Genomic DNA, 15,465 nt, shown 5'->3' with positions numbered 1-15,465 from the left:
GAAAATATGTTGCGCTCACATACTTAACCTAATAATAAGTGTATCTGAGTAAATCTGAGAGATTTCAGATTCTATTCTCAAAATTTCTAGAGGTGAACATTCGGTCGATTCAGTTTTACCGAATAAACTGAAAATCAAAATTTTAGTATTTATAAAAATTGAATTAAATTAATAAGAAATCGAACTGAACTGAACCGATCTGATGCATTTTGATTCTATTCGATTTAATCGGTTTGAATTTTTAATATTTTTTTTTATTTTTTACCCTTTATTTTTAATATTTTAAAATTTAATTAGAATATTTTTAATATTAATATAATCTAATATCTTTATATTATTGAAAATAATATATTATTATTACTAATCGATTTGATTTGATTTTTTCTGATCAAAATCGAATCGAATTAAAATAACTGAAATTTTTGAAATTAAAAATCAAATCGAATCGAAATAAATAAAAAATTGAATTAAAATTTTAAGTTAATTCACTTTATTTAATTTTTTAATTTAAACCGAATACTCCTATTCTATAAATTTTTAAATCTTTATTTCAAAAAAAAATATTGAAATACATGATTTGAGAATCAAATCAGAATTTTATCGAAACTTGAAATAAAAATAAAAATTAAAACTGAATTAAAATTGAACTGAAATTCAACTATAATTTCGATTCTAAAAAATTTAAAGAATGGAAAATTCGGTTTGAGTTCCAATATTATTTAATAAACTTTAACAAAATAAAGTAAATAAAATTCCTGAAAAATTAACATTTTAAAGATAAATTTTATTTTCCTTCTCAAAACAGTATTGCCGTGTGCATCGACATTTGAAAAACTAGGGTTGAGCACGCGGACGGTAAAAGAAAAACGTGGAAGGCGCGTGACGACACACATGCCTCTATCGACCACCACAAGCCAAGCTGATCCATTTTCAAAGAAAAAGAAAAGCGCGCCAATACTCCTCCCGCCCATTTTTTTTATTTAGTTTATTTTTTAAATAAATAAACCGAAAGCTTCCTTCTCAAGTTTCGCTCCCCTCCCACGAAACGATAAATCTTCTTAACGGTTTAAAATTTAAAAAAAAAAACAACTTTCCCATTAAGCCCTTGACGTTTTTTCATTTTTACCAAAATAAACTACATTCCAAAATCGCATATTATTATATTTCTGTAAATTTACAACAATTATCTGCAAAATGACCAAAGAATCCTCCATGAAAGTCCATATTTGGACTGCGAAATAAATAGGAAAAAATGTCGAATTACCAAATTGCCCCTTTGTCTTCTCAATTTCGAGTTCAGTCTCCCGCAAGCTTCTCATAAAAAAAAATTCAATTCCCCCGCTCTACCTCTTCTTGAAATTCAACATTCAAAAATTCCCCTCTTCTTCTCTCCCCTATAAATTCAAGCCAAACCCTCAGCCTCTCTTCAGATCTAACCTACCAACTTCAAGCAAAATTCTCAATCTCTCTTCTCCTAGAAAATCCCCAATCGAATTTTCCCTAAAAATGCCTGCCATCCCAGAAGAGCAGCTCCTCGCCCCAAACCCAGATCGTTTCTGTATGTTCCCAATTCAATATCCACAAATATGGGAGATGTACAAGAAAGCCGAGGCATCCTTTTGGACTGCCGAGGAGGTCGATCTCTCTCAAGATCTCCGCCATTGGGAAACCCTAACTTCCGATGAGAAGCACTTTATCACCCATGTTCTTGCCTTCTTTGCTGCCTCTGATGGTATAGTTCTTGAAAATCTCGCTGGCCGTTTTATGAAGGAAGTTCAGGTAGCTGAGGCTCGTGCTTTTTATGGATTCCAAATCGCTATTGAGAATATTCACTCTGAGATGTACAGTCTTTTGTTGGAGACTTATATCAAAGACTCCAATGAGAAGAATCGTTTGTTTCATGCCATCGATACCGTTCCTTGTGTGGCTAAAAAGGCTGAGTGGGCTCTCAGGTGGATTGATGGTTCGGAGACTTTCGCTGAGAGGCTGATCGCTTTTGCCTGTGTGGAGGGGATATTTTTCTCTGGAAGCTTCTGCGCAATATTTTGGCTAAAGAAGCGGGGACTCATGCCTGGATTAACATTTTCAAACGAGTTGATCTCTCGAGATGAAGGCTTGCACTGCGATTTCGCGTGTTTGCTATACGGACTGTTGAGGAAGAAGTTGAGCGAGGAGCGTGTGAAGGGGATAGTGCGAGACGCAGTGGATATTGAGAGGGAATTTGTGTGCGACGCGCTTCCCTGTGCGTTGGTAGGGATGAACGGGGAACTGATGAGCCAGTACATTGAGTTCGTGGCTGATAGGTTGTTGGATGCACTTGGATGCGGGAAGATATACAATGTGGCTAACCCTTTTGATTGGATGGAGTTGATCTCGCTGCAAGGGAAGACGAATTTCTTTGAGAAGAGAGTTGGAGAGTACCAGAAGGCAGCTGTTATGTCTAGTCTTAATGGAAATGGTGGAACCCATGTGTTTAAGATGGATGAGGATTTCTAGGAGCTTTAATGGCTTGATTTTGTTGTATTTAAAAGCTGTTAGGTTTCTACATGTCATCTTTTATTTTTTGTTTTTTATTTGTCCGTTCACCTTTATTTCCTTAGTCTGTGAAATTAATAAAAAGGGATAAATTTCGTGATATTTGTTATTTTTTTATTTTGTTTTATCTACTAATTAATTGGGAGATTTGTAAGCAGTTGATAATGGGTTTGTTTATCTGTAAATCTCTTAATTGGATTACAGAAAGGAAGGAAATTTCTGAAATCTGTGCAGGAAGCGACGCCCTTTAGGTAAATGCAATTCTGTCCCCCCGTTAATCACTATTTCTTGTTGAAAAAGAGAGATTGCGGAGCCATTCCATTGCTAAGTGTCGAAAATGGCTCCCGGTTATGCGGCTACATAGCTCTGAAACGCTGTAAAGAGAACAGTTGATTCTTCTCTACGATCGCTTCTCTACACTCAGTCCTCAGCCTGGTAGTCTTACATAGTTTTACTCTTTCCCTTAACCTTACCTTCCCCTTCGTATGAAATATTATCATCCCTTTTTTGGATCTTATTCGGGTGTAAGGAAGAAAAATTGCATATGCAGTGAATGAAGAACAGGTTTGGATATATTGGGCCGTGAATGAAAAATAAATGCTGATGACGTGAATGGAAAATTGCACGTGCATAGATTTTATTGAAGTTTGCTTTACCTGCTGTTTTATTTTCTCATTATGTTTCGGGCATGAAAATTGGCAATATATTTTATTTGATTGCTGTTGCGATAAGTTTTACCTCTTTGATTAAGTGATCCTTTGGGTAGTTGGCTAATTAAGCATTTCATATTTCATCTATTTGGTTCTGCTGATTCTTGAAAATCATTTATGCAGGAATCTGCTGCTGTTAACACTGCAATCCAGGAAGCCATATTTTGGGAGGTGGGAATGGGTGAGTTTCTTTCTGTTTGATGATGCACTAGGTGAGAAATTCTCTTTGCTTGCATTACTGCCATTTTGGCCAGTAAAAATGTAGAACAGTAGAAGCAATACCTCTAACTTTTGAATTCTATGCATGTAAACGTGAGGTGCATATTTGCCTTATTTTACATGGGCTGAGCTTACAAGCTATTGAAGCTAGTTGGCATAGTCTTGCTCCGATCATTCTCTTATTCAGACAAACTCCAAATGGCTGCAAGTTTAGAAATCCATAATCGCATATGGTGACCTAAGCTACTGCACTTCAGGCTGAAAGCAATTCAATGCCATGCTTTATGATCCTTTTGATTGAGTGTGAGGTCAGTTTGTTCAATTTGTTCTCATGGGACTCTATGAGCATAATGCCAGTAATGATATTGAATTTGCTATGAATATGCTTTGCATATCTACATGTGAAAAGAATCACTCTATATTGTTATTCATCTTTGTAGGTGGAAGAAGTGGGCTGCCTCACTCGTGCTCTTGGCAAAGTTAAAGATAGTGCGTAAGTTTTGTTGGTTGATGGAAAGTGTACTTTAAGGTAATTCATAAGTTTTGTAGGTTGATGGAGAGTGTACACAATCTTGCTCTGGGTTTTCATTATCTTATATCTTTACACTTTCATCACTTCTTTTGAAAACTGGGATGAAAAGTATAGCTTGAAACAGTGAGTTCTTACAAGGAATTGTAAGAACTGTGCGCAGCAATGTCATGTCCTAAGGTTCGTATGTCAAAGTGAGACATTCTTAATTGATAGTTCCTAGTCATGATGCTGTGAACTTTTAGTTTTTAAGCTGTCTTTCTTGACAATGAAAGAGCTACTTTCTGTTACTTTGACTGGCAGGGAAGCTTTCTGATGGCTATTTTGTTGTTCTTGCACAGTATCATTAAAGCTACTTTCTCACAATTGCATATTGATGTTTTGGCATTTCAAGCCTGGGAAAAGTGAGTATGATTTATGGGAATGATTATGATTTGATAATTTGCTTCTATAAATTTGTTGCAAGGTAACCCCTCGACGTTGAGTCTTCTTAATGTAGTTTTCTGAGGCAGTGATTTTGACACGGCAATCAAATAGTAATCATCTATGAATTTCATCTTTTTGTGGTAGCTTGTATGACATTTTGTGTAGTTTAAAATTCTATTGTGTTGTGTCTCCCATGTGGAAAAACCCCTTGTCTTATTTGTGTCCTGTTATGAGTGCACACATGTTCTTTCCAATCTCTGCTGTCAATGGTATGGTTATTTGAAATTAGGTCCTTGATAATCATCCAAAAATTTGACTTTTCTGTTATTCAGTTGTTTGCTGTCTTATTAGCTTCTACTCTCTTCTCTTTTTTTTTTCTTTTTTTTTTTTTTTCCTAATCAAGGATTTGAATGAAATCTTGAGCTTATAGCATTCTCTCCAAAATCCAGTATCATTTTGATTTTCTTAGTCAAAATTTGGCTTACCTTCCTCTCATTGTAGAAGTTCATATTCATAGTACGGACAGAAATAGAATATTGTTAAAGATTTCAAAAGATAATTACATATTAATGCAAGTGCTATGAATAATACCACAATCCATCTCCATTCTTCTCCTTTGTCAGTCTTTTGCCAGCAGGGATAGGGGAGGGGGGAGGAATGAAGAGGGTGGGATGGAATTTAACCTAAGATCTATCTTCTATATTCTCTAACAATTAGATGCAATTCAAGTTACAGCCAAGTACAGTGATATCACATTGATACTTACAAGGCTACTGAAGACAAATAACTTGTATATTCTGTAGGGCTCCTCGTCTCTATTTTCTCTTTCACCTTCTCTCTGCCAACACTGCTGCTTAGCCCCTCACTGTTGCGGCTGCTGCTCTGCCTGAGTTACATCATTCCTGCCCCAACCCCACCCCTTTCTTTTATTTCCTGGTGTATCAGTTTCAATGCATGCCTGATCATTTTACAATATCTTGTCACTGTTCTTGACATTTGTTAAGTTATATGTTTGTATATTGATCGTCACTGGGTGTACTGTAAGTTGGTGAAGGAAATGAAAATCCCATCTTGTTTGTAATGATCTATTGTCCTTGTATTTATGAATTGAAACACTGTATTTACATATTAGATTATCTGATTCTGTATGGTCCACTGTTGATATTCATCAATTGACAGTGGAGAGGTGGCCTATGATGAAGCTGAGCTTGGACCAGATGAGTTTGCTGAAATAATGCACAATCAACAAAATTTACTGGAACAGATAGTGTCTAGCTACATTTTGGCGTGAGTTTGGTTGAAGGTTGTTGCTAAATGGTGCAAGATGATTTTATTTTTAATTTCAGCAAATGGAGATGCTAAAGTACATGCGTAAATCTCACCTGGATGATCAATCTGCAATTATTGGAAAGTTACATGCCTGTCTGTGATAAATATTTATATGCTCTACAAGAGGATTGATTTAATCTAGTGGAAACTGAATTAGGACACATTCAACTTCATGTTTTCTTTCTTTTTTGTGTTTTTTGAATGTCTTAAAATTCTTATTCTAAAATTTAGTTTAGAGACCAGTTGTATTATTTTGCAATACAAAGGGCCTCTTTCAATCTTAAAATGGATATTTTGTTATTCAATTACACAAGCAGATTCAAACTGCTGATTTTGTCAGTGAGGCATCAGTTTTACCATCAGAACAAAATGAGGATATCATTTGTAGGAGAGTTTCTCCTTTATATATTCCCAGGAAGATTAGAATTCATATATCAGTTAGCATAGTTTCAATGTAGCAGACTAAATTTTGGTATGCACTCTCAGAGCAATTTCTTTTTGCAGCATATGCTTGCATATATACTGAAAATTTGCTCTGGAGTATTGAATTTTATCCCCTATTTCTTGGATTCCTTATATAATTTTTTCTTTTATTATATAATTATAGACTTGAAATTGACGTTCTAAACATCCTGCAAAAGCCATGTAAATTCAATTATTACTTTTTGCCTCTAGAGTCAACATTTGGCGATGATAGTGCTAGTGTGCTTATCTTAGCTGTTCCCATTTGGACCATTGTTAACTTCTTTTCTTTTCTTTCTTTTTTTATTTTTTGGTAACCTTTTAACATAGGCTACACAGTCTTCAACCGTGGAAGCCACCTTGATATCTCTGCAGGAAACGAGAAACCGCTGAAGCAAGTAGCACAGCTTTGTTTTTACCGGATGGTTCTTACTGGTAGTTTTATGCTAGTTTCTTGCATAAGCAATAAACTTTTGTTTACATCATTTAAGAAATGGCACAGGAGTAGCAATTGAGCATCTAGAACTAGAACAAAGGTATCATCACCTCTCTCCATGGTGGCCTCAGCTTCCAGGAATTGCAGTTGTAACTGCCACTTTTTATCTAGCAGTTCTCAAACAGAGGCTATTAGGAGCAGTTTTTATTTGGCGAGGCAAGCCACCAGATTAAGTGCGCGAGGACCGTGCCTGTAAATGACCCTAACATCAACTCATTAGCGTGATGTCTGGTTGTTGTCATCTGTTCGTCAGTTAAAACAAGTGAGCTTATTCTTCAAGTATATGCATCTATATCATGCACTCTATGAGTGTCTGATTCGATCAAATTTTATTATGCAGGTTGGAATCGGATTGGAGTTTTATAAATTAGATGCTTGTTACCCATTCAGATAAGGGTATTTTATTTGTTTTCATCCTTATTCGAAGACAATAAATTCAGGTGCAGGTTGAAAAATTATCTGGAGTATTACTTGATATGAATTCATGATACTCTTAATTGATAGGATTAAAATATACTATTTTGACTGCTGCTATTAACTACACTGATAAGATGAAAAGAAAACCCACTTGGTCATTTTTTATTAGAATGTCGTACTTTAATTTGTTTAGAGCATTAACTCATCATTTCGCATATTATTTCAGATTTGTTATATATGGAGTCTTGACTACATTCTCCTATCCTCCATATTCAGGTGGTTGATCTCTGCTAGCAAATGGCAAAAAGAACGGGGCTAGGTCGGATTGCCTTCTGATCCATATACTCTTGGGTTTGACCCCGCTTTCTCTCTCTCCTCTAGGTTTTTTTTTTTTTTTTTTTGTATTTGTGTTATGGGTTGGGTTTGATGAGCCTTAGACTGTTGGAGTTTATTTTTCTATTTGGACGTAGTCCCACATGTTACAGGCCTATGTACCCTTTCTCTTAATGAAATGTCCTTAATTCAACTGTCATATATATATAAATTTTATTTCTTTTAGTTTTTTTCCACTTCCTTGCAGTTACAGAAAGTAACCAAAACTATAAATACATCCATTTTATCAATTAATTTCTTTCTCATTAGTAAAATTTTGAGTGATAGTGCAATGTTATTAATGTCAAATTCTCAATACAAAAATATTTATTTTATTAAAAATATTTTCTGTAAACATTTTGAGGCATTCACAAAAATTAATTAATATAAAATATATTCGTCAAAGGATTAAATTATTTTTAAAGAAAAATACTTCCTCTTATTTTTTTTTTTTAAAAATCTCATTTTCCATACATTTAATTTTCATTAAAATTTTATCATGAAAGGATCATCGCACGCTGGCCACTCGGTTTGAATGATGCAACTACTTGGGCAACCTTGCTTTTCCTTGTGATAATATATAGTTTTGCATACCATTCACCCTACAATTATTTATGTGGCTTACTTGAATTTATATGTTTTTTCTTTTAACTTTTTTTTTATTAAATATTGATCAAATTGACAGTTTTGTCCACTCAAATTTTCAAAAACACTTGAAAATCAACTTAAAATTTTATTTCTAAGATCCACTATTGATTGTTTTTGTTGATATGAAAATTTTATTTTTACATCTTGAGAAAATAATGCATTTAATATAAGATTGACCGTTGCGTGCAAAATTAACTAAAGTATATATAAGGAATGTACAAATTTAATGCAAATATTGAATGTAATTATTATAAAATAAAAATTTTCTATATTGGTGGCAAAACTAACAAATGAAAATTTTTGTCAAGAAGAACAAAACAAAATTTTGTATCTCCAAGTTTAGCAAAAACTAGAAGCAGCAGCATCACTACTGCTCCTATTAGAGAGAGGTGGAATCTCAAAATGCCAAAGCCTCTGCACACCCTTCACCAAATATTTCTTGCACAGAAACTCCTCTGCATAAGTTTTCTCTACCTTTCTATCCACATCATGCAAGTATACATGAGTCACACCCGGACGCGTTCTTCCACGCGCCATCACCGCAGCTGAAAATATTGCCCCCATCCTCCCCGGTGCCTCTGCGAAATACCCTCTTGGCGCGTCTATCATTATCACATCCCATTCTTTATTCAACACCTCCTCCGGTAACATGCTCAGCGCTAACTTGCACCGGGTGTTACCTTTCAAGCGGACGTCCGGCGGCATGCACTCTTTCTCTTTCTTGTAAAATGAGAGAAGCTTGTCGGCCTCTTTCAGCTGCGTTGGGTACTTTACGACGTAGGCGCGTAGATATGGAGCTCCTTGGACAACTGCATGGACCCACTTTGGATCTTCCTCTAGGAATATGGTGGTGCCACGTGGATTAAGTGAGTTCCACATTTGGGAATCATGGCCGAGTCCGAAGACGAGGAAATTGCATGGGGCTAGGGTTTTGAGAACGTCAAAGGAAAGAGTGATTTCGTCTATTGATTGTTGAGGTACCACGCGCGATGTGGCGTAGTGGAGAATGGTTTCCAGTTGTGTTGGGGTGGTTGTGTAGTCCTCTGCTGTTGATGTTTGGTACGAGCCAGTTAAGGAGCATAAGAAGGAGCGGGAAGATGAGCCTGTAAAGCTCCCGGCGATGAGAAGAGCAGCGGTGAAGGAGGCAGCAATGAGAACAGCGATGAACCAAGGCTTCTCTGCAATGTACGGACGATGGCTCTTCACCTCTGTATAGCTATTTTGCGGTTTCTTCATCGTTTTTTTTTTTTTTCCTCTTTTGTTTGCTTTAGAGATGCAAAGAAGAAGAAGAAATGTAATGGAGAGGGATGGTTAGTAGGCGGTCTCCTTTTACGGACAAGGACAACAAATGAGGAGACAAAAATGGCCTTAATTTATCACACACCACTTATGAAGCCTAACACTATTCTATACTTAACTTTAAAAAATGGAGACATGCATTCTCTTAGGCACTTGTTTTGGAGAATGATTGGCCAAGGATGAGTCTAATAGTTAATTTGACCTCATGTAAATGATTAAGTGTATACAATTAATTCACTAATTTACATATAATTATTTAATTTAGTATATAACATATTTTAATAAATTTAACTTAATAAAAGTCAATTCTAAATTGTCTAATAATTAATTACTAATTCTGTAAATAGATTATTAAGTGATTTTTCTAAGTATAATTTACTATAACCGGAGTTTGAATTCAAAATTTTTCAGCTCTAAAATAATTTTAATATTAATGTGCTAAATCTCATTGATTGTATTAAATGATATTTGATGTAAGTATAGTATTTCATCAAGAAGTTTGGACTCGACAAGAAAAAGATTGAGTTTTAGAATTTGAATCCGACGTTGTGTGATCAAGTAACTAATTTGCAATTGATGGATGTTATGTATTTGCTTAATTGACAGGTGAGGGTTTATCAACAACAACCTCAACATGAGAATCCTCCTAATAACTATCCAGCAGGGAAGAGATTACTTTCGTGCCTAAATTTGATTGAAAAATATTTTGATCTTCAAAAAAAAAAAAAAAAAAGATTGAGGGTAAGGTGAAATTGTTAAGGGAATCAAAGCTTAATGGTGGCTATTATCACTTAAGCTTTGTTTGGATCGGAAAATTAGATAGAAAATGATACATGACTATTTAGACTCCGTCAGGAGTTATAATCAATATCGTTTAGTTAAGACGAAATAAGAGAAAAAATAGACTAAAAGACGAAAAGTCTTATTGAAATTTCTTAAAAAATTGAAAAGTGAGTTTCTAATAGTCAAGGGAGCCTATTTATAATAGAAATAAAATCCTAATATGCAAAAATAATCATAATCCTAATAGGAGTCTAAAATTCTAATAGCTAAGGGAGGCTATTTACAATAGAAATAAAATTCTAATATGCAAAAATAATCCTAATCCTAATAGGAGTCTAAAATCCTAATAGTTAAGGGAGACTATTTATAATAGAAATAAAATTCTAATATGCAAAAATAATCTTAATCCTAATAGGAGTCTAATTGTTCCATATCATTCCCTTCCACTTGTAAAGAACTCGACCTCGAGTTGTCTTCAGCAGGATAGTACTGAAATAGATCCGCCACGTTAAACGTCTTGGAAATTTTCATCTCATGTGGAAGGTCAAGAACATAGGCATTGTCATTAATCTTCTGAATGATCCGGAATGGACCAATCTTCTTGGCGTCAAGCTTTTTCTGTCCTCCACCACACTCCTTGCGTAAATACACCATAACTTGATCACCGACATTGAAGAATTTGAAACGCCTATGTTTATCAGCTGTAGCTTTATATTTATCATTGGCTTCCATAAGGCATTGTTGTACTTACTTGAAAACATCCACGTGCTGCTTTGCCAGGTTGCTTGCTGCAAGACGGTTGTGATAACCTGTGGGAAGTGCAATAAAATCAACTGTATGCGCTGGGACTTTCCTGTACACAACACCAAATGGTGACATCTTTGTGGAGCTGTGAATCGCACTGTTGTAAGCAAATTCTGCTTGGGCAAGAGCAAGATCCCAAGCAGTTTTCTTGTTACTGCAGATGCAGCGTAGAAGACTGCCAAGCGTGCGGTTTACCACTTCAGTTTGTCCATCAGTTTGGGGGTGAGCAGCACTGCTGTATCGAAATTCAGTCCCGAAGCGTTTCCATAAAGTCACCCAGAAGTGAGCTAGAAACTTCACATCTCTGTCACAAGTAATGGTTTTGGGGACACCATGTAAGCGAACAATCTCCTGGAAAAACAGTTTTGCTACATGGGAAGCATCATTAGTTTTCTTGTAGGGAATGAAATGCGCCATTTTAGAGAACCTGTCAACAACAACAAAAATGGAATCAGATCCACGTTGAGTACGTGGAAGACCAAGAACAAAATCCATAGACAAGTCCTCCTAAGGATGGGCTGGAATAGGCAGTGGAGTGTATAAGCCTGTATTCTGCGAATGTCCCTTCTGAGTTTGACACACTGGGCACTTCTGAACCATTCGACCTGTATCCTTTTTTAATTGAGGCCAGTAAAAACGCTCCTCCAACCCAGCAATAGTCTTGTCACGCCCCAAATGACTACTCAAACCTCCTCCATGGATCTCGCGAATCAACTTCTCCCGCAAGGAAGATCGAGGGATGCATAACCTGTTCTCCTTAAAAAGAAAGTCATCATGTATCAAGAACCCATCAGTAGGCTGGTGAGTCTGGACTCTAGCCCATATATCAGCAAAATCATCATCTGTAGTATACAAATCCTTCAGGAATTCAAAACCTACAACCTCCTGATTAACTGTAATCAACAGAGCAGCCCTCCTACTCAAAGCATCTGTGTAACGACCCGAAAATCCGGACCGCTACCGGCGCTAGGATCCAGATCGGCATAAGGCCGCCGGGACCCGTAGCAAGCCTACTATGCATCCTGTACAGCTGGTATAATCCCAAACATGATCCAACATAAGCATAAACTTTAAAACATAAGGCTGTAAACTTTTTCTTTAACCCGTTTGACCTGTGTATGCACTATGACTGAACTCATAGAACCCCTAGGGTCAGCATACCCTATGTCAAACTCGGTCCATCACATGAAACAACATAAAATAAAACTCATGTACAAAGGGATTATCCAACTCGGGCCAAGCACAATACCATAACTCTGAACATATAACATAAGGTCATATTACAATACAACTCTTTTTACAACAATACATAATCTTATATTACATCATGTCCACTGCTATTCTATTACAAAAAAACACGACCATGGAAGTAACCTGCTGGTCTCCTGACTATCTCTGACCCTGCAAAACTGGGGTTAGGGGAGGGGGGTGAGCTAAAAAGCCCAGTGAGTAGAAACATGAAAACATTTGCTTTAATTCCTCCATTTTTAGGTATATTATTATTCATTTTATGATTATTATCATTATTTTATGCTTTCATGGAATGCATCACAACACAAACATATCACATCAAGGATGAATTTGTCACCATTAGCCCTCTACATATCGTAATATGTCCAACTATACCAGGGGCGATGAGGCCACACCTAGTATTCGCTTACATAACTCATACCATAACATGTCCAACTACACCAGGGGCGATTAGGCCTCACCTAGTGTTCGCTCACATAACATAGTACCAGGAGCGACCTGGTCTTTCTGTCTCATATCATACCATGGCATATCATATCATATTATCTCATCTCATACTGAGGGCTAAGGATCATCCAACATCCATCCACATCAACAACATATTATGCAATGCATCATATTCGTGGGTTCTAATGCAAAACAACCTAATACATATCATGGCATTTTATGATGCATGGATCATGCTCTAAAACATTTAATTTCTTAATTTAAAACATTAGGTTTAGTTCCACTCACCTCTGGATAGCTCGGGACTAACTCTGAAGCAGCCAACACTGCTAAATACCTCGGCTCCTCGGGTCCGATCCTACACAGGTGGACTCCAGTGAGGTGCCAAACATACTCTAAACAACTCATAAACAACTCCCCAAAAACCCCCTAAAGCATCACTTAAACATGCATAGAAAACACTCATGAAAAGGCTGGACAGGGCACTTTCGGCGGCACCTTCGGCGGCCGAAAGTCCCAGACAGAGACGAAAGTCAGGCAGGTTCGGCGGCACCTTCGGCGGCCGAACCCTCTCTCCAGAGACGAAAGTCAGGCACTTTCGGCGGCCGAACATTACCTTCGGCGGCCGAAAGTCTACTTTCAAGCCAAAACTCAACTTTCGGGGGCAAGGTTAGGCGGCCAATCCCTGCATTCAAAGGCAGGTTCGGCGGCCGAAACCACCTTCGGCGGCCGAACCTGAGTTCTTCCCAGAAGGGCAGAACTCAGCTTCTCATGCATTGAAGCCTCCCAAACCTTCCAAACACCCCAAAACAAGCATCCAACTCCTCAAACACATGCATACATCCTTAACCATGCACAAAGGAGCTCAAACAAGCTTAAACTCCCTAAAACAACATCTAAAGCATACATAGATAGTTTATGACCCACATAGGCCAAAACCATCAAAACAAACCAAACCTCACATACTCTCTCCCAATCATGCATACTCTCTCCCATAAGCTCAAAGGGGCTTGAAAACTAACTTAAACCCCAACACAAACATCACATTATCATACATTGGGCATAAACCCACATAGACCCTAACATGCATATCTACCCATGCTCAACCATCAAAACCTCTTAAAACTCACTTAAAATATAAAGGAAAGCATAGATCTACACTTACCTCTTGAAGATCGAGGGTTGGTGCGACCCAAAGCTTGAGATGTGGAGAACCCAAACTCTTAAAGTCTCCAAGCTCTCCAAATCTTGATCCAAGCTTTAAAACTCTTCAAAACAACCATATAGCTTATAAAACGTGAAGGATTTGAAGAAAAAGCAAGAAAACGACTAGAGGAGGACATGAACACACCTGAGCTCGAGAATGGGGAGAAAACTCGCCCATTTTCGGTCTGAGGGGCTTTTTATAGGTGGCCAGCCAAACCTCCTTCGGCGGCCTAACGTGCATGCAAAACACCCCCATGTTCGGCGGCCGAACTTGAGGTTCGGCGGCCGAACCTGGTTTGCTCAAACATAGCTTTCGGAGGCCAAAAGCGCTCCCAAAACCAACTCATGTTCGGCGGCCGAACTTCACTTTCGGCGGCCGAACCTGGCAAAAACCTCCTTAGTCTTTTCTTTTAAAAACTCAAATCTTTTTCATTTAAAACCATGAAATCAGTAAAAATCATTTTAGAAATCACATTTTACCCCTCTAGAAGACTCTGGCATCATCAAAATTCCATATTCCAACGGACATTCCGCCGGAAGGTAGGGATTCCAATGCCGGAATCTAGCCGGGTATTACATTCTTCCCCCCTTTAAGAACATTCGTCCTCGAATGTTCAAACATCAAACATGCATCAAGCATACGTCAACAAGCAAGCAACAAGCAAGTAAAACCTAAAAACCTCTCTTCTAAAAGAGAGACACGGTCACTACTGGAGTATAAACTCTCGGTCTCCCCGGTGCACTTTTCATCTTAAGGTGATTCTAAGGGGCTTTCACCATCGGGTTTTCCTTGTTTCCACACTTTCTAACTTGTGTGTCTGCGGTCCGTACTAACTGTTCAACATAGGTGAGATCCTTTATGATCTCCACCCCTGGTTCTTTTAAGAACCTCACTCGTACCCGACACGAACTCATATGCCGTGGAAACACGGAAAAACGGATGAAGCTCTTCCTTTGAAGTAGGTAAATCTGACTCGTGGGATACATTCCCAAATCCTTTGCAGGATTTCAAAGAGTCCAATGTATCTGAGAGCTAATTTACCTTTCTGCCCTTAACGAATCACCCTCTTTTTAGGAAACACCTCCAGCAAACCTCAACTCGCTTCCGCTGCGCACTCTGACAAAACTCTTCTCGCTTCCGAAACCTTACATGCCTCTTGCGGACGACTTCGTACTCTCCTGCTGACTCACAGCAGTTCTGATTCTTCTCATCTTCTGACTATGCAGCTCTTACTCCTTTTCTCTGCCTCTGATTCTCCTCTCTTGACTCAAGATGTATTGCAAACTCTTTTGCTCTGTAAGGATTTGTCCTCATACCTTATACAGGTATCGCCTCCACATCTTGAGTGCAAGTATTACCATTGCCATCTCTGGATCGTGTGTAAGATGATTCAACTCATGCTTCTTCAGCTACCTAGAAGCATAAGCAATCATTCTACCACTTTACAATAACACACAATCTAGTCCCACACGGGACGCATCACAGGACATTGTGAAACCTCCATTACTGGCGGACAAAGCCACCACTGGTG

At 37.6% G+C, this 15,465-nt stretch overlaps 2 protein-coding genes and 1 long non-coding RNA gene across 3 annotated transcripts; 2 read left to right on the top strand and 1 right to left on the bottom strand.

Moving 5' to 3' along the window:
* The first annotated feature begins 1,341 nt into the window (after window positions 1–1,341).
* Window positions 1,342–2,635, top strand: LOC110604508 (ribonucleoside-diphosphate reductase small chain). The gene has a single exon (XM_021742700.2). The coding sequence runs from the start codon at window positions 1,507–1,509 to the stop codon at window positions 2,494–2,496; it is 990 nt and encodes a 329-aa protein (XP_021598392.1). The 5' UTR covers window positions 1,342–1,506; the 3' UTR covers window positions 2,497–2,635.
* A 343-nt stretch (window positions 2,636–2,978) lies between these two features.
* LOC110604509 lies at window positions 2,979–7,686 on the top strand. Its single transcript, XR_006349273.1, has 3 exons — window positions 2,979–3,772; window positions 3,905–6,968; window positions 7,400–7,686. It is a non-coding gene; the product is annotated as an uncharacterized LOC110604509 (long non-coding RNA).
* A 706-nt stretch (window positions 7,687–8,392) lies between these two features.
* Window positions 8,393–9,529, bottom strand: LOC110604576 (probable methyltransferase At1g27930). Its single transcript, XM_021742806.2, has one exon. The coding sequence runs from the start codon at window positions 9,377–9,379 to the stop codon at window positions 8,483–8,485; it is 897 nt and encodes a 298-aa protein (XP_021598498.1). The 5' UTR covers window positions 9,380–9,529; the 3' UTR covers window positions 8,393–8,482.
* Between the last annotated feature and the right edge of the window lie 5,936 nt (window positions 9,530–15,465).

The sequence above is a fragment of the Manihot esculenta genome, chromosome 17 (genome assembly GCF_001659605.2).
Source record: "Manihot esculenta cultivar AM560-2 chromosome 17, M.esculenta_v8, whole genome shotgun sequence".
In the NCBI taxonomy this organism is placed as follows: domain Eukaryota; kingdom Viridiplantae; phylum Streptophyta; class Magnoliopsida; order Malpighiales; family Euphorbiaceae; genus Manihot; species Manihot esculenta.
This window is presented reverse-complemented; position numbering and strand designations above follow the sequence as displayed.

What these genes read in the sequence shown, in the direction of transcription:
- LOC110604576 (XM_021742806.2), bottom strand. Translation starts at nt 9,379, where the DNA reads ATGAAGAAACCGCAAAATAGCTATACAGAGGTGAAGAGCCATCGTCCG.
- LOC110604508 (XM_021742700.2), top strand. Translation starts at nt 1,507, where the DNA reads ATGCCTGCCATCCCAGAAGAGCAGCTCCTCGCCCCAAACCCAGATCGT.